The 19,313-nt window shown below is 38.5% G+C and overlaps 2 protein-coding genes across 4 annotated transcripts; one reads left to right on the top strand and one right to left on the bottom strand.

Annotated features, from left to right (window-relative positions):
• Positions 1-1,274: 1,274 nt before the first annotated feature.
• Positions 1,275-16,504, top strand: LOC137961994 (uncharacterized). 3 transcript variants are annotated; one of them, XR_011115102.1, is made up of 8 exons: positions 1,275-3,137; positions 4,162-4,302; positions 4,406-6,182; positions 6,302-6,477; positions 6,609-7,489; positions 8,019-9,582; positions 15,244-15,743; positions 15,848-16,504. XR_011115102.1 is itself a non-coding variant. In XM_068808678.1 (6 exons), exons 1-6 carry the CDS (start codon positions 1,827-1,829, stop codon positions 9,184-9,186), a joined length of 5,454 nt encoding a protein of 1,817 aa, XP_068664779.1. In that variant the 5' UTR covers positions 1,275-1,826; the 3' UTR covers positions 9,187-9,714. The 3 variants fall into 3 exon arrangements, 1 of the variants encoding a protein (XP_068664779.1); XR_011115103.1 differs by lacking the exon at positions 15,244-15,743; XM_068808678.1 differs by lacking the exons at positions 15,244-15,743; positions 15,848-16,504 and having other exon boundaries at positions 8,019-9,714.
• LOC137961995 (MLO-like protein 12) lies at positions 15,468-17,720 on the bottom strand. The gene is made up of 12 exons (XM_068808679.1): positions 17,610-17,720; positions 17,461-17,518; positions 17,157-17,371; positions 16,904-17,020; positions 16,684-16,744; positions 16,452-16,540; positions 16,302-16,376; positions 16,124-16,212; positions 15,976-16,025; positions 15,856-15,896; positions 15,611-15,784; positions 15,468-15,515 (listed from the first exon to the last, which is right to left on the bottom strand). Exons 1-12 carry the CDS (start codon positions 17,718-17,720, stop codon positions 15,468-15,470), a joined length of 1,128 nt encoding a protein of 375 aa, XP_068664780.1.
• Positions 17,721-19,313: the final 1,593 nt, after the last annotated feature.

Here is a 19,313-nt window from a genome sequence, read left to right as displayed (position 1 = left end):
TATCTTCAATTTTTACAGGAGAAAAGTGAGTCTACTTGCAAAAGAATTAACTATGCACGACAAGCGTATCAAATTATGAATGTGATGTTTAGGTAATAACCAACATGCCCAAATGTCTGGCGATACGATGTCTGGAGTTTTTACAACCTATTCGTGTTCCAATTCCCTTTTCACTGACTTCATGTTTTGTTTACCTTCTTTTCTAATGAGACTGTATTTCTGTTTGTATGAAGCCATGGGTATGAGGAGCATGATGAATCAACGGAGGCTTCCATTGATGGGCAGTCCCCATCTTCGAATTCATGACCATGTGGAATTCCTCTTCAAGAATCGGATGAGGTAAGCAGTGCGCATCAAGATTTTCCAAGTTCGGCTTGTTAATTCATGAATTGGCTCATTAACATAATATTTTTTAATAAAAATGTTATCTATTCTAATTATTCTTTCTAATTCTTTCTTTAGTTTGTTTATAGTTTTTTAACTCAAACTTCAAAGACGATCGTTCGGTCCTTCAGCATCTAAAGCTGTTTTTTGCCAATAAAATCAACACTACTTGTATCTGAAATATTCAGATCAAATAAGTTCGAATTTGCTACGATCCATGCCTGGAATTGCGTCCGGAAGTCTGCGAGGTTGATTACCTTTGCACGCACCGCCGTCTTGAGTATCTAATTTAGATAAACATTCTGCCAGGCTTTTACGTACGAGTTACGGCAAGCTTCTTTTGAGTTTCATTGATTTGATGACATCGGCAAAAGCCAACACCAGCGTATGGAACCCGTTTTGCTTTCAAAGTGCTTTCCGTCTTGACTAGACACTGCTAACTATTCAGAGAATTGGAATTGAACCAGCCATCTACTCATCCCGAAATTTTTTTTAAAAAAAAAACCAATAAAGACAAAAATGACCCAGTATATTTCTTGATGAAGGATATTACTTCTTATTTTTCCTTTAATGGAAGATAAAGCTCAAATTCAGTTCTAAGTTGTGGATTTACTAGTATTATGTTCTAGTAAAAAGATTATAAATGAAAATCCCATTCAAATGAAAGAAAGAAAGCAAAAAAAAAAAAACAGGTTCACTTTCATCATTCGTGTGCAATTAGAAGGGTCGACCTCTCTAAGTTAGTGGACAATGATTTACTAATACCAGATGATGCTACATGGTGGGGTAATATCTTCAGGTAGGGGTTTTCTGGCACCATTTTTGGGCTTTCGGAATGAAGAGATTTGATTCCTTGTTGGTGGGAGAGGCGGCAGTTTTCATTATTCCGAGTCATGCGATGGAAATGAAATGAGGGATCGTGGCTTTTCTCTCAAGTTAATCTGTTGAACTCTCGATTTGATTTTTGTATGAAACCCCATGCACACAAATTTTTGTTTGGCGGTAACGTTGGGTGGGAAAGGCAAGGAACGTTTTGTTGTGAGACGAAACAAAAGAGCCCCTTGGTTTTGAACGGGGCGTGTACGTCTCTCAGAGTTTCACACCTCTCTTACGCTCCTAAGTAACAGGCCTAGAGACTACTACAACCAACAAAGCCGGAGATCGTGTGTGCGAAATCAGAGAAGGCGCTGGAACACCCAATCAAGGAATTGAAGAAGCTAAGCATCATGGCAGTTGGAGACGAAGCTTCGTTGTCCAAGGCATTTTCTCGAATACCTTTCCTTCCGCTGTTCTCTTCCTCTTTCCTCATCACGCCTCTGAGAAACAGGTCAGTTTCGTCTCAATAGTCATTTCCTTCCTTTGAGGAGCATTTGGAATCCGAGAGCAGGAGTCAGGCGTCGCAGACAGTTATTGTAAACTCCTCTGTGTCTTTCTTTCTTGTCATGCACTTATCCGATTCAGGGGAGCTGGCGGGCGACTGTATAGCAACGGGTCGCAAGCGAAGAAAACCCGCCCCAACGGCTGCCTCAACACCCCAATCCCGACGACCTTTCCCCCGAGCACGGAAGAAACAAAAAAGACTTGATGCCATCCGCGACCATGTCGTGGAGCCCATCCAACTACCTGTGGAAGCCCCTCGGCCCTTCGAACCAGACCCAGCTTCCGTACGCCGGAGCACGCGCGTCAGAAGACCCCCTATTGCTCTTAACAGCTCTCCCTCTCCCCAAAAAAAGAAGAAACGCAGGTTTAAAAGAACTCCCAACAAATCAAATAATAAAAGAGCAGCCCCCGACAATACAGAGAAAAGTGATCAATTTCGTGAACGTTCGCTAGCCGACGATTTGAAAGAATCGGGGAATTGGAAGACACGCCTTAGATCTAGGGCTAGAAATGCCACCTTCTCTTCAACCAATGAAAAGGGTAAAAGAAAGCTTTTTCAGGAATTGGATAGAGGAAAGCAAGAACAAAAGCTGGTGAAGCCTAAGAGGACTTGCGAAGTGAAGGATTCTGCCCATTTGGAAAAGAGTGGAGATCCAACTATCCTTTTACCTGATAACAAGGTAGAGGTTGAAATTATCACCGGAAAAGAGCCCATATCAAATTCCTCTAATGAATCTCCTTCATCCATGAAGGAGGCAGAATTGATCTCCAACAATCAAGCCTCTTCTTTTTCAAATGAGGATATGTCAAATTCCATCAATGAAGGCCCTTCACAATTGAATAACACAATCCAACAAGTTGAGGACAAGAACCACCCAATTCCAGCTGAATGTGAACCTGATGCGAGGCCACCTCACAACTTTGAGGAACAGATGACTGAGCATGGCAATGACCAGCTTGAACAACCAAACTGTGAGCCAGAAAAGGAAGCTGATAATATTATTTTAGGTGACGATGCTGAAGATACAAGTGCAACAAAAGGGCCTCTGGAACATGTACATAAGTTGGATAATTTGAATCCTGTTTCAAAGGATGCTAATATTGAGAGGTCTCAGATAAGGGAAGGACGTCGATGTGGTTTATGTGGTGGTGGGACAGATGGGAAGCCCCCTGGGAAACTGATTCGAGATTTTGGTGATAGCGATAATGAGGCATACTGTGGTTTGTCTGCGTCTGAAGAACCAAACTATGACATGTGGGATGGATTTGACCATGAACCTGGTTGGCTTGGACCTCTCTTGGGTCCCATACATGATCGTTTTGGTATTGCAGGAGTGTGGGTTCATCAGCACTGTGCAGTCTGGAGTCCAGAGGTTGATTCGTTGACTTTCCTTATTTTGTGTACTGATTATGGATTCTTCTTGTGACTTATTTGTGATTGATTCTGTTGTTATAGTTATTTGAAACTTGCCCAGATTTTTGTCTAGTAGTGAACTGTTAATCATTCCAAAAGTATGGTTAGTGATCTTTTTGTTACTGAAACATTCTTTTGGCTTTTATACAACAGTGAATATCTTCGATATCCTTATAATTATTTGTAGGTTCTGTATAATTTAAGTTTCTTGTATGCACATAACATAACTTTGTGGATTGAAGATGATAATTTGCATCTTTTGTTGTGATTACATTTTCTGTGGGGGGCATTGGATAAAACAAATTACTAAGAAAGTGATAAAGTAAAACAACTGAAGCCTCAAAAGTGCTAGATAAAACAAACACCTTCTAGGACTCTACAAAACTGAGAGGAAGAAAAAGGGACTAATATCTAGTGACCACTGACTTAAAAACATCTGTCTGTAAGGAATCAAGGACAAAATGCTCATCTCTGTGAACACATTTTTGGGCTAGTGAGTTGTATTGGTATTTGTTTCTCATTAACGTGATTTAGCATGTTTTTGTCTCTATTATACATCATCTCATGGGCCAGCCTCTTAAGATACATAGTTTCAGCTACCTCTTAGAGAGTGGTGTATACAAAAATCAGGAATGTCTGTGATTCTATAATAAATATAGTGTGTATGTAAGAGCTTTGATCTCCACTGAACTATGATCTGGTTCCTTCTGAAATAGCTGTTGTACTAAATGCTGAACTATTGATATCATTTAACAATAATGCCACCAAATTGGAGCATCTATGGCTGTCAAAATTTGGACTATAAGGAAGCTTACATATGAAATGGCTGCCATTATTGGCCTTATGTTCAACAATTTTCTGCTCCCATGCTGTACAGGTATTTGGCAATAAATAGAAGAATGTATTAGTTTTTTACTCTTAATTATTGGGGCGTCGTCTGATGATTTACTTTACTGAAAAAACTCATGCAATGACTTTTTCAGGTGTATTTTGCTGGTTTAGGATGCTTGAAAAATGTCAGAGCAGCACTTTGCCGGGGAAGAGCACTGAAATGTAGTCGCTGTGGGAGTCCTGGAGCAACTATTGGCTGTCGCGTTGATCGGTGCCCCAAAACGTATCACTTGGTCAGACTATCTTTATACTTGAAAACTTGAGGTGCTTTTAGCTTTTCTTTAGATTTGATTTTCACTCCCTTTATTTGCACTTAGACAACGTTTGTTGCTGCAGCCTTGTGCACGTGCTGAAGGTTCCATATTTGATCATCGCAAATTTCTCATTGCTTGTGCTGATCATCGTCACCTTTTCCAGCCACATGGGTCACACTATTTGCAGCGAATAAAAAAATTGAAAGCTAAAAAATTGAAGTTGGATACAAGAAAATTATCCAATGAAGCCTCAAGGAAAGATCTTGAAGCTGAGGAAAGGTGGTTAGAGAACTGCGGGGAGGATGAGGAGTTCTTAAGACGTGAAGGGCGGAGGCTTCATAGAGACCTTCAGAGGATTTTACCTACTTATATCGGCGGAGAAGCCTATAATCAAAATGAAAAATTATATCCTGGTTTTGAAAGTGTAGCTGGGCTCCAGGGTGTGATCCAATGCATGAAGGAAGTGGTCATTTTACCTCTTTTATATCCTGAATTTTTTAGTACGCTTGGGATAACCCCTCCTAGAGGAGTCCTTTTGCATGGTTATCCTGGCACAGGCAAAACTCTAGTTGTCAGGGCTTTGATTGGTGCATGTTCCCATGGTGACAAACGGATTGCATATTTCGCTCGCAAGGGTGCTGATTGTTTGGGAAAATATGTTGGTGATGCTGAGCGCCAGCTTCGGCTGTTGTTTCAGGTTGCTGAGAAAACTCAGCCATCCATAATTTTCTTTGATGAGATTGATGGTTTGGCTCCTCGGCGTTCAAAGCAGCAAGACCAGACACATAGTTCTGTTGTGTCTACATTACTTGCTTTGCTTGATGGTCTGAAATCTCGAGGCTCAGTCATTGTGATTGGTGCAACAAACCGGCCTGAGGCCTTGGACCCAGCTTTGAGGCGACCGGGGAGATTTGACAGGGAGATATATTTCCCATTGCCCTCATTGAAGGATAGGTCCACAATTCTTTCACTTCACACACAAGGGTGGTCAAAACCAGTCTCTGGGTCCTTGCTTAATTGGATAGCTGAAAAGACAGCAGGGTATGCAGGTGCTGACCTTCAGGCTCTTTGTACCCAAGCAACCATGATTGCTCTTAAAAGGAACTGTGCCTTGCAGGAACTTTTGTCTGCTGCTGAGAGGTATTCTTATCATGGTAGGAGGCTTTCTCTTCCACATTTTACAGTGGAAGAACAGGATTGGTTAGCTGCTCTTGCTTGTGCTCCTCCTCCATGTTCTCGCAGAGAAGCAGGAATATCTGCAAATGATGTAGTCTCCTCGCCACTTCAGCCTCATCTCTTTCCTTGTCTTTTGCTACCAATAACACACTTGCTTATTTCCCTTTGTCTTGATGAAAGGATCTGGTTGCCTCTTTCACTTTGTAAAGCTGCCAAGTTGTTGAAAGATGTGGTTTTCTCTGCTTTGGAGCGAACAAAAATTCCTTCCTTGTCCTCTTGGGCCCATCTCCGTGAACTGATGCAAGAACCTGCTATTGCAAATGAAGTGGAGAGAATTCTAGTTGTGACTGGCTTTTTGAGTGGGTTGTCAAGTTTCTCTGCTCCTGAGGTCTTAGAGAATGGTCACAATGATGACTTTGAGAATTCAAATCCTGTATTCTGTAAATTTAATCCAAAAGGGGCTCATTTGGGTGGAGGTCTGGTGAGAAAAAGTACTGTATCACTGGAGACAAAATCAGGATTCCGGATGCTGGTTGCAGGAAACCGTCGGTGTGGCCAGCGACATTTGGCTGCTTGTCTTCTCCATGGGTTTGTTGGTCATGTTGAAGTGCACAAAGCTAATTTGGCTACTATTTCACAGGAAGGTCGTGGAGATATGATTCAAGGGTTAACACGAATTCTATGTATGTCTCCATCTACTTTTTTTGTTGTCTTGCTCATAAAATGCAGAAGCTCAGTTTAAAATTTTTCTTTATTAATGGTTCTGAAATTATCCTAATATTCATGTACAACTTCCTGCTAGTGAAATGTTCATGCATTGGGAGGTGCGTAATCTACATGCCGAGGATTGATTTATGGGCCATTGATGATATCCATAGCCAAACGGCTGGAAAGGTGGTGAGAATGTGTACAGAAGCGTGGAATTCATTTGTTGAACAGGTGGATTCTATGAGCAACTCTTCATCCTTAATTATTCTGGTAAGGCTATTGTTGGATATGGAAAACAAATAGTATTTAATTTTAAGATCCTTTTATTCTGGATGTGAAGTTTGTCTACTAGTATAATGGATGATATCATGAAATAAATTCTTGTCTTTCTTCCATTACAGGCTACTTATGAGACCTCTGATTCAATGCTTCCTCATAGAGTAAAACAGTTTTTTACTAGTGATGTGCCAAATGGTACCAGTTCAAGTAATCATGAGCACACAATACCACGGTTCTTTTTGCACCTTGATGGTGGATTCAATCATGACTTGGTCTTTGATTTGTCTGCTGAGAGATTATCATGGGATTTGATCAAGCAGTACATCCAATTGATTCATCACAAAACTCATATGACTGAAGCTCAGCACAAAATTAACTTTTGTCATGATAAGGAAGTGGATTCAGATGTTGAAATCCATGAGGTGTCGACTAAAGCATCTATGGAAGATACTGAGGGGGGCAAAAAATCGTGCTCCTTGACTAGACTTGGTGCCAAGGAGGCTAAGGTTGGTATTCAGCCTCATCAAGAGTCTCTCGTAAGAAATCTTTCTCTAAGGACAAAAGGGAAATCCAGTTTGTTGTCTTCAATAGCTGCATTTGGCTATCAGATTCTACGGTATCCTCATTTTGCTGAACTTTGTTGGGCTACCTCAAAACTAAAAGAAGGTCCGTGTACAGGCATTAATGGGCCTTGGAAGGGCTGGCCTTTCAATTCTTGTGTTATACGGCCTAACATCTCTGTGGAGAAGGCAGCTAGTGGAGGTAAAACCAATGAAAACTCTGTTGTGAGGGGCCTCATAGCTGTAGGTTTATTGGCATATAGAGGTCTTTATACATCAGTTTCAGAAGTTTCTTTGGAGGTTCGGAGAGTTTTGGAGCTCTTAGTTGAACAGACTAATTCTAAAATATTGAGCGGGAAAGATAGATACCGGTTCCTCCGTCTTTTATCACAAGTGGCTTATTTTGAAGATGTGGTCAACAGCTGGGCCTACTCATTATATAGGTACAGTCTTCACTGCCTTGAAGAACTTACCCTTTTTTTCGGAATGTTTCTTTGAAACGTGAATTGATCGAACAAACATGCACTTTACTCCACCCACTGATGTTGCAATATAGCTAAAGGCTTGTTCCGCACAATGAAGAATACCTGGAACTAGTTTGAGCTGATTTGGGAAATTACTCAACTCATAAGATCCATGAATTCCTGCTTTGCCTTACTAGATTTTATTGTCTTTTGACTTGTTACAAGTTTCATTATAATCTCTCTCTCTCTCTCTCTCTCTCTTCCCCTGTTCATAAACTTCAAGTTTCTACTTCCTTTGGTGATCATTGCTTTTGTTAGCACGAAAATTTTAAACTTTAACAGCCTTAGAGTGCTTAGTTAATTAGATCAATCATAGGTCAATTTGACTTGTCAATAGAGGTGTCACTGTTTGGGTCTCGGTCTGTGGACAGTTAGCTCAAATGCACTTTCAAATGCTGTCAATTTGAGTCACTATTTTCTCAGACCTCTAATTTCATTGTTTTTGCAGTTTGGAGATTGAAACTCAAGCTTCCACATCAAACTCTAGGCCTTCAACTGAGGGAAGATTTGGTGAAATAGATGAACATGCACGCAGTATACCCGTTGTTGAAATCAGTGAGAGCATGCCAAGTTTCTCTGACAGAAATCTGGAAGAAGTAAGAATGAAGGTGGTACAAGACAACCCAAATGGATTTCTCACAGAAAATGGTGGGAGAAATTCTTCAGACAAAGAAGTAGCTCTTATTGCTCTGCAGGATAATGACAGAGGCATTATGGGCCCACAAATAGAGAATTCTTGCTTGGCAGCCAATGAGAATTCCAACAAAGAGCTAATTGGTCCCAATGTCCTTAGCCCTACGGTAGGAGTTTTGGATAATGGAGTGGAAATAACCCAAGGGAGAGTTCCATTGTCTCCCAGGTCCCCTCCTGTTCATGATTCTGCATGTGGTTCCAGTTCAGTTGCTTATGAAAAGCCTCACAGGCCAGAAGCTATAGTACCTAATGGGACTATCCATGAGGTACTCGATTCATCAAAACCTTCAAAAAGTTCCATGATGGATTCTGAACGTAATGGTGGTTATGTGAGAGGTAGTATTGAAGATGGATTTAACTCTTGTGAACCTGTTGGAATTGTTAAATCTGATATCCAAGAGCACAAGAAAGATACATCTACCCCTGAAACATTGTGTCTCTATAGCTGTTGTTCTGGATGTGTTCACAAAATTCAAGTGCTGATTCGGGAAATTATTATTGATGACTGGAAATCTAATCAAGGTGGCTCAACAATAGAGGATATTCATGATGTGGTGGAAACATGTTCTGTGACATTATTGTCAACAATTAGAAAATTTCTTCTTACTGAACATTGTATGGCAATAAAACAATATGGTGGAATCTGTTGTAGAATTTGTGGTTGCAAGAATGTTGGACATATGCATCACAAGGAAATTTCACGAAGTATGGAAACTATGCCAAAAGAATGCAGTTGTCACAGAGAGAGTACTCATACTCTATTTAGTAGGATGAGTATGAAATTTTTCTTCAGGAACTGCACACTGGTGCCATTAGATCCTGGTCAAGCTACATTCCATTGTAAATTTGAAAAGCTATGCATCTGTGCTGCAATTGGGAAGATTTTAACAATCAAGCAACCTTGGATTAACTGGAAAGAATGAAAGGAAATCTTAGTAGGAGGGCTGCAGGGAAGTTAGATGAATGTCTGTGAAAGGTGTACACTTCAGAGATGTATACTCCAAAGTTTTGTAGTTGATAGCTCTGAATCGTTTCTTTATGCTCTGCCTATAAGCAGCATGTTGTCATGCTGCTTTCCTTTGTTTGGTTCTCTCTGAGCAATATAACAAATTTTGTGGCTTGTAGAAAATAGTTGAAACTGTAGCATGTAAGTATTGACAGTTCCGACAAATTTTACTGGCAACAAGTTGATGACTCCCAAGTATATCTTTTTGTTGAGAGGCTGATGATATTCAAGCATTCCTATAGCCGAGCTGCTGCCTCAAGCTGATATATTTTTTTCTCCTGTGTGGGATATGATGTCCTCAATGACGTTAAAGGTAATTTCAGAGCATCACTGAAGTTCAATTTCTAAGGTAGTTGAAATCATTCTTGAAGATTTTTGAGAAAGCAAGAAATGCTTACCAGTTGGGGATGCAGTGGAACTGTTTTCCATGGCTTCCACTGCTTACAGGTACCTTGGTTCAGTGGTTCTTTGTCCATTTCCTAGTTAATTGATGTCCATCTTCCTCACCTTGACTAAAGTTAAAAAAAAGATTCTGTCATTAGGATCCTATTCCTGTTTTCCTCTTCTATAAAATAAGTTTTTTTTCTCTGTCGACTTTCTTGATGGGCTTGGTGAGGAACATTCCATCATTTCATCTTGACCGGTTTCTCAAGATTATGACAACTGCCATTCCCAAAATAAAAATAAAAATTATACATACACCCTTAATAAACCCTCAAGTATTTGTTTGACTAAGATGTGTTTGATATATCTGTATTTTTGTTAATTCTTGTTTAGATTGATTTTTTGAAGATGTTAGAGCTCATGTTTACTATTTTTTTAAAGATAAAAGCCCGTACAATAAATATTTTTCGTGCCTATTATAGTTCTTTTTTCATATATGTGCTGGTTTTATTAGACTTAATTTACAAGCTTAGATAAATATGGAGCTTATGAATTTGTGGATATCTCGTATTTGTGACTCGGGCTTTTGGCTCAAGTCTTGTGTTTGTTAGGTCTTGGGTTCAACTCTCGCTAGGGTTAAGGAATGTATGTGTGTGTGTAATCAACATCCAAAAAAAGAATTCTTGTATTCCTCTAATACCCGCTACATGGAGGAATGAGGTAGAATCAGTGCAGCATGAATGCAAATTTTCCTGGTTAATGGGCAAACTATTTTTATTAAACTAATTGCCATTGTTGAAGCTTGTTTGCGCACGGTTCTGAAGTGACTATTATATATCTAGTACATAATCAGCTATACTCTCTTTCTACGAAATCTTTCTCTATATTTTGTTTTGGCTTATTTTTTAAGAATGGCATCTTAACTAAACAAAATGTCAGCCAATAATGCAGGGAACTGAACAAAGCTATATAACTATAATAAATTTACTAAATGGGCATCATCCATAAAGAATTAAAGTAGAAATCAGGGGAATCCTTGTAATTTATTTATAATAATCATCCCCTTTCTTGCCTAAAAGTGATAAGTGGACTAATTTTGTGAATTTATTTAATTATTTCAAACATTTGTCTAATTCATTGAGATTCTTCTTGAATACAAATTCTAAATTTCAGTTTAATGTATGAAACCTTTACTCACGCGGCCCACTTTAGGGCAACTTCAACCTCTTGTGGAATTTTCTTTTTTCTTTAAAAAAATTCACCTGCAATTGTTTATAACTCCTTTTGGTTTTGAATCTCATATTTTCATGCAGATTATCCATCAGTCCATTATTTTTCTTGAAGTTTATTTTGCTAATGGATTGGTCCTATTCTCCCTTTGCACAGGTTGGAAGCTAGTTGATTTTAATTGATGCTATTTTGTGCATAAACTTGTGTACAAAATTACTGATGACCTTTTTTTGGGGAGACATTTTAAAGATAGTCATGGTGTGAACTTTTTTTTTCTTTCCCATGTATTATTTTCATTTTGCATGAAATTTGCCTTTCCAAATCAAAATTGTTTCAACAAAGTCAACATCTACCGCATTTCTGAATTACAAAACTTGTATGAAAGACTAATAGAGACATTTAATCTCGGTCATTTTATGGCCTTGTTTTGATGAAGTGAGTTTATCTTTGAATTTCACTAGGAGTGCTTTCTTTATTTGTATAATCTAATAGGGCTTTACACTGAACTAATTAGTCTGAATATATCTTAGGATCATTCATAGGCAAATATTGGCATGAATTATGTTATAAATATGGACACTGTTACCAGTCACTGCCAACTCCAACACTGTTAAGGACTCGCCACTTTCATATTTGGTGGTTAGCTTCTTTGTCTTTTGTTGTGATTTTTCTTATTCTTATTAAGTTTTCAGCTTTTGACAGCAAAAGATTATATCATTTATTCTTTGTGGTATTCTATTGGTTACAAAAGAAACATTTAGTGACAGTTGAGGTAGATCTTTTCAAATCTTGTTATTATTATTTATATAATTTATTATTTTGATTCTTTATGTATTGGTCAGATACTGAACTACATGCATTTCTTCATGTTAGACTCATGTATTTGGGAGAAAAGGTGTCTTTGAATGCAAACAGATGCCTATACACTTGTTCATGCTTATAATTCTTTTTTTTCTTAGCTTCAAAGGTTAAAAGTTTACTTTTCTCGTGTAAATTATTTGACACTTGGGACAACTATAACCCTTCGGTTAGATTCCAGATTTGGCCAATATAAAAGATTGCCAGGAACATAAAGCTGCTCTAGACAGACATTATAGCGGTAACTTTGGGTTTTAACTAGGGGTGGGCTCTGGGTCAGGTTTCATGTGGAATATGACATGACCTGACCCTAAAACCCTGGGGATGGGTTTCAAGTTTCACCCGTGGGTCAGGAAAGGGGTTAAGGAAAAAAACTTGCAGGGGATTGGAGAGCGGGAACAGGTTTTACCAAACCCGACCTGATCCAACCCTATACAACTTATTTACCCTTTTTTAAAAATTATAATTATATATTTAAAAATAAAAAAAGAGAAATTTAATTTTTGGAATATTTTTTTATTCTTTATTTAGACAATATAATATTTTTATATAAAGATTTTATTATATTCAATGAATGGTAGATTGGGCTATGGACCAAAGTGGGGATGGGATTGTGCTTGGGTTGCGACTATTGGGATGGGTTTTGAGGTGAGGGTTCAGGGTTGGGTTTGAGTTTTCAAAAACTGACTCTACCCAACCTGTGTCCACCCCTAGTCTTGAGTGCATGAAACCATATTTCTTTGCAGGAGGTCAGACCACACTTGAACTAATTGATCTTATGAAACTTCTTTTTTGAAAAAAAAAAAATGATCTGATGAGGCTTCTTTTTACAAAAAGAACTGATCTTATAAAACTTGTGAAGCCTTTTGTTATACATTAAATTAAAAATTCAAGATTGTAAACAGCTTATCATTTTCCTAGTGCTTTTTCGGATGCAATTTTCAAGTAGCTAGTGTTTAGTTATTCTAAAAAAAAAAAAAAAAATTTTTAAAATTTTACTTCTGAGTTGAGGAAAGTCAGTTTGTAAAAATTTAGACCTGAAGAAATGGTATTCTGGACCTTAGTTCAGTTATTACACTATGATACTTTGTAAAGTCAACTCATCATAACCTAGAAATGATTAAATGACAATTCTTTAGATCCCATTTCAGTTATTTTCTCAATTATGCTATTGATTGTATCTATTTTTCAGTGTTAGATAACCTTGATCATATCTAGTTAACCAGCTTAAAAGTTGCTAATCTCTTTTTCTAGAAGGGAATGATGGAAAAAGAATCTAAAGAAGATTTGCACTATTTTATGACGATTTCACAGATGGATCATTGTGGAAGGAAATCAAACTTTCTTCTTAAAGCTATATTCATCAATCACATATAATAAAGGTTAGGATACATTTTAGGCTTTTAGGCACACTGGACATTTCAGATATAAATAACTTATGTCTTGTGGCAAAAAAAAAAAAAAGCTACAATAATTGCATCTCTATTAATCTATAATCATTTTGTTTTTCAAATGGTTAATTCTTATAGTTTTGATGTTTTCAGTAACTGAATGTTCCCTGACATAAAGGTTGCCTCCTGGCCTTGAAGAAAGTGCATAAAGTTCTCTTTTTTATTCTAGCAATTCATTGCTTTTTTTCCCCATGATTTGAAGTGTTGTTTAGTTTATTTAAAAAAAAAAAAAAAAAAAAACTCAGTGAGTTCAACCGCATTCTCATTTTGTTTACCCATATTATTATATGTCATCAGTTGGGTCTCTTCCGTGCTTCTTGTTGTCAGTTGATGAAATAGAGGAAATATGTGTATCTGTTTCCATCCCTGTTTTCATGCTCCTTGAAGTGCAAAGATCTAGCTAGCTCCTTCAAGAGGGATGGAGCTTTCCATCAACAATTTTTTATATTAAAAACCAGCTTGATTTTCTGCTATATATTTTACTGTATAGCTTATTGTCTCCTATGACCTTGCTGTATCTTATATTGTACCCTCTCCTGGGGAGTTTGTACCTTCTCCTGTTAATAAAATATTTTTGTCATAGTTCTCAATATATATATATATATATATATATAGCTTGCTCGAGTCTGCTCCTGATTTATTTGACTGTTAGAAAGCTGATAAGTTTGTTTCCAATATTTGATTTTGAGCAAATTGTAGTGTTTGGAAGTTCATGACTTCAATTGCAGGTATAGCTTACCTGGAATTTTTTATTTTTTACTTTTGATTAGAGCTTGCCTGAAAGATACATAGTAGCAGAACTAAGCTGCATTTATGGATTGTTTTGGTTGCTATATTTCTATGGCCTCATTGTCTATTAACACTTGGCAAATCGAAATTTAGAAAACAGGCACAACCAGAAACATGCTGTCTTTTTTTACCAAAGAAAATTGATAATTGTCATCAGACTTATGATGGTTTAATTCTTCGTTTTTTTGAATAATCTCTTTTTAACACTTCTTCTTGTTGAAGGCTTCCTTCAGCGGAAACAAACTTGTGCATTTGCATTGTTGTCGAATTTCTCTTTTGAACAGTTTGTTTGTTGGGAGTCTTCGGTATCATTTATTTCAGTTCATGAAACTAGCCATGAAATTGTTAAGGAATTCACTTTCAGGAAAAAGTTTAATAATGAAACAAGAAACCCCCTAAGAAAGCGGGATCTTGATACAGAGCTGATGATATGTGCATTGTCTAGGGAGCAAGAATGGAATTGGTTAGCTCCAGCACTTGGATATATATACTTTTGAAGTTGCACTGCATCTATGCCTCATATTAGTTTGTTGTAGTGTTGAAAAAATTTCCTTCATTATTTATTCCCACCTGCTATTACTCTCCATGAGGTTGCAAAGGAGATCTCACCATTGAAGGTCTCCCTCGTGATGTTGTTGGACTGAGCTACTTCTTCAGTAATTTCTGGTGTCAGAGCACTTTGAGCTATAGCAGGAATAGCATCATGATGATCCAAACTTAATTCCAACATATCTGATGAAGTTTCTCTTCGGTTGGAGATCAACGAGTGGCCTATTTCACTGGATTCATTCCTTGACAGGTTCTGCCGAGCTAAGGAATGCCAATATTTGAGACCCTTTACCACTCGTTCTGTGAATACACTCTTGCTCATCACTGAACCCATCTGTTCGACCATTAAAAATGGATTCAGAATTAAAAAGACAGTTTCTTGGTTTGGCATCTAGAAATAAATGCAGTCAGTTTCATTGGCTAGATTATTTGTCCGACAAATGTTTTTAGGTAATTGTGATTTTTGGTTTCTCTTTGATTGGAAACAGAGATTAAGTGAAATATATTTCCTTTTTTTTTTGTTTCCACTCTCTTCAACTAAACAGGGCCATATTTTCTGGAAAAAAACATGTGGGTTTATATAAGAGAAGCAGTTTCTTACTCAAATTGATCCTTAAAGTTATCAGCAGAATTTTTCAGGAGATGATAAAAATAGCATGCAATGCATAAATTCTAGGTTTTATCAGTGGTTGTAAATACTCTGTTCTTTTCAGTGTCTTAGGTGGTTGAGGTTTAACAGGTGCATTTACCTGTGTCACAAGTGCGTAGAGGGGTAGGGTTACATAACCGCAGAGAAGTTGAACCATCACACCCAAGGTGATCCTGAGGACTATATCCTCCGTCTTCCAGTGGAAGCAAGACCTCAGCCCGAACTCATACTGTTCTGCAACTTGGTCAGCCGTGGATACCCAATACAAATGACATAAGCTAACCAACTTCAGATACCTACCCATGTCCAGGAGAAAAATGCTATCTGAAAGGAGTTCTGCCATGGGGTTTGAAGACATTTATTATTATCTAGAAGTAAATGGAGGTTGGATAAACAAACTGTTTAATGCATGCTGGTATTGGTTGTCTTACCTGGAAAAGAATGAAATGGATGAGATGGAGCAGGACTCTAGGTTGACGGAACCAGAAGAGATGGTCATCAGGTTTCACAGGCAGTGTTCCTCTAACTACTGCTCCTTCGCTTCCACTCTCCAGACACATCTGAGTAATTATGACTTGAAGTTTTGTTCCTACAATCAAAACCATCTGCAGATATCATTTAATTTTTGTATATACAATCTAATTTTTATATAATTATGTTTGATGCAGGGGCTTACTATGAGTGGGATAAAGGGGAGCCAGAAATAGCTGTAAAATGCTACAAGAAAAGAAACGAGACAAACATTCATGAGAAGTTCCCACAGAGAAGCAGACATACAACGAGGAGGCTGTCTTACCATGGGCACTGAATAATATGAAAAGTATTGAGAACATCCAAATCCAAAAACTGGACAATCCAAACAGTGAGATGTCAACATAAAATATCATCGTAACAGGATAGAGAGGTAAGGTTCTGACATTCTATTCTGTTAGATCTTGTTTTACCTTATTCCTACCACTACCTCAAAGTCATCATCAAAAGCTCTTGCAAGGAACTTTTGGAAATTAAAACTGCTGCCAACGGTGAGGTGGGTCTGTCACAGACATGCAATGAATTGTAGTTACATCTACAAATAACCCAAATTTGATGGTTATTTCGGTGGCAACTGCTATCGTCTCCTACCTTGATGAATCCAGTACGAAGAGTAAAGTAATCTGCTTTGGTTATAGATCTTCTAAACTGGCGAAGAAAACAACCCTGGAGAGGAAAGGATCTTTTCAAATGATGCCGACGTTCTCCATAAAATACCTGGTGAAAGTAATTAATACTTACAGGCCAGAGCAGGCATGAATGAGTGCTCCACAACTTTAAGTGGCGTTTCCCAAATGGTGTCTGGCGAGTGAGTTCAAACCTCCTTGAATCTGGGCACAAACATTTTATTCAATTCGTTGGGAGAAAGAATATTTGAAGCTTGCCTGCCGTTATATCTGTTAGAAAACTAAGAAAAATGGATTGCCAAAAACAAAAGATTTTACACGTTTGGAAGTGCAGGATTGGACTTCACCGTTTTCGATTTGGTAATGGAGGCTTCTGGTTTCTTCCTCCCAGGCTTTCCAGCGCTTCATCTGTGTTTTCAGCAGTAAGGAGAGATAACTAAGAAAAATAGATGGAATGCTAAGGCTTTGAAAAAACCAAGTTAATTGGTAGGAGGCTTAGAAAGATGTGTCTTTTGGACATCGTTTTTCTCTGTTAGGAATATTTGGAATTTATTGAATCCCAATTACCTTGGCCGTTCCAAGAAACATGGTTAGAACACAGTAGAGTACGTGAAAAACTGCCAAAACAAAGATGAATATGTGTAGCTCCGTTATGCCTTCTCTCGACACGAACGGGAGCATTCCCTGCCAATGATAACAAATTTCAGCTTTAGCTACACCACTCTTCCTGAAACCGGATTGCTCGTAATTATTAATGATCCTTTTATTGTTTTTATCCTTCTTTGCTTTTCTAATTAGACACAAGTTTCCCTACTTAAACCTTGGCCTCGCAGGAGTCGTTCTTCATTTTACCACCAGGATCTGTCTTGTTCAAGGCAGATGCCTTGGTTGCGGAGCTCGCAAGAAGTTCCGAGGAGATATTTTCTTCTCTGCAGGGGAGAAAAGAGTCTGCTACGTGCTTTTTCACACAGATTCTGGATATGGGTTCTTCTCCTACGGCGAGAAGCAATGAGATGAATCCCAGTTGCATTAACCCTGCGATAATAATTATAAACATCCCACTTTCCATAAAAATAAAACCGCCCCAGTTCATGTTTGTCCAAAATAAACTTGCCTTCTCTCACCTGTCTTTATCTTCTCCAGAGCTCGATTGAGGGGCTTCCTCTTGCATCGCTTCAGAAACTGCAATCTCAGGCATGATAACGGGTTAATATTTCATTAGCTATAAACAAATGGTGAGAGGATATATCTGCAGTTCTGTGGGTGGTAGTACCTTGGTCATCAGGTGCAACGCTGCTTCGATGAGCATAGAGAGGGTGCAGAGGAACACAAAAACGATGACAACAGCCCATTTAGGAGTGTCTTCGAGTGATCTTTGCGCCATTCTTCACAAACCAACAACTCTCTTGCAGATGAAGACGAAGGCGTCCCTTCATATAATTTTAACTCTCTCTCTCTCTCTTTCTCTGCCTTTGATATGTTCTTCAAACAAGCAAAGAAGAACCTTACGTACGTACAAAACGGAGACCATCGCTGTCAGCCATGACCGTCTACTCCCTCGTACGACAGCCAGACAAATTCATAAAATGGACTTGTTTGACTTTACATGATCCTATGAAGCGGCCACAGAGCCTCCGTGATTCAGCGCTTTGTGATCGATAGTTTGCGAGTGGAGATCCGGAGCTTTCAATTAAAAAACTTGGAGACCTGTCGAATCGATATACGATGAATTGACTGGTTCAATATTCGAAAGGTTTTCATGAGCGCGTTTATCAAGATCAAAGTCTGTCCAGTTAGAGCCACGAAGACGTGGGTGATGCAAGTAATGAGCGTGATTTTTGCGTTTTTAATCCTCTCTGTGACGATCAAAGATCGGAAAAAAGAGGATTTGGCGTGAATGCAAAGGATTCAGAAGCAGATACGTATCACCGTACGACTATGATGCTCTGTATCGTTATTGCATCGTTGTCTCATCTTAATTTCTCGTCAAATTTCAGTTCCTGCAATTTCCCACTTGATAGAAGAAACGAATAATGATACAACACCAAAATCAATTGTTGATATTTTTCTCTCCGATTAAATCTGTTTAAATGAAGAGGTATTTATATAGTAGTATATTCTAGACTCTTCTAAAATACAAGGCAGAGAAGACAGTATTCTAGACTCTTCTAAAATACAAGGCAGAGAAGACAGTATTCTAGACTCTTCTGGAGGAGCTACTGAGGTGGAGAGCTAAGTCTTGCTGAGTTGGCCTGGAGATGACTTACTCTGTGCGGCTGAGGTGGAAGTCTTCTTATTGCTGATACCCCCTGGCGAAACCAGCAGGCCTAGCTGAACTCTGAGGCTCAATCTGAGTGTGCAAAATCTTGTGATGGATAGGGGCTTGGTAAAGATATCTGCGATCTGATTTTTACTGGAAAAGAAGGAGACTTGAAGAGTCTTGTTATGGACACGATCACGAACAAAATGATAATCAATGTCGACATGCTTGGTTAGAGAATCCATCACAGAATTCACAGATAAGTATTCACAATAAAGAATGGGTGGCTGAGGTAAGTAGATTCCCCATTCAGACAATAAGGATTGGAGCCAAGGCCCCCAGATTATCACAATATCGAATGGGTGGCTGAGATAAGTAGCATGAGCCAAGGCCTTGTATTCAACCTCCATGTTAGACTGAGCGATAGCAGTTTGTTTTTTTGAACTCCAGCAGATGAGATTTGTGCCATAGAATAAACAATAGCCACTGGTAGATTTTCAGTCGTCAGGGCAGCCTGCCCAGTCGGCATCAGAGAAGGCAGCCAGAACAGGGGCCAGAGAAGAAGTGAGAGTCAGACCATAATCCAGAGTCTGTTTCAAATACCTTAAGATCCGTTTCACGGATTGCTAATGAGAAAGACAAGGAGCATGCATAAATTGACAGACCCGATTGACTAAGAAGGCTAAATCAGGTATAGTGAAGAGAAGATATTGGAGG

Source organism: Aristolochia californica, unplaced genomic scaffold, assembly GCF_029961685.1.
Source record: "Aristolochia californica isolate CCGP_79_NKW_82.1479 unplaced genomic scaffold, dmAriCali1.0.hap1 SCAF_4, whole genome shotgun sequence".
NCBI lineage: Eukaryota > Viridiplantae > Streptophyta > Magnoliopsida > Piperales > Aristolochiaceae > Aristolochia > Aristolochia californica.
This window is presented reverse-complemented; position numbering and strand designations above follow the sequence as displayed.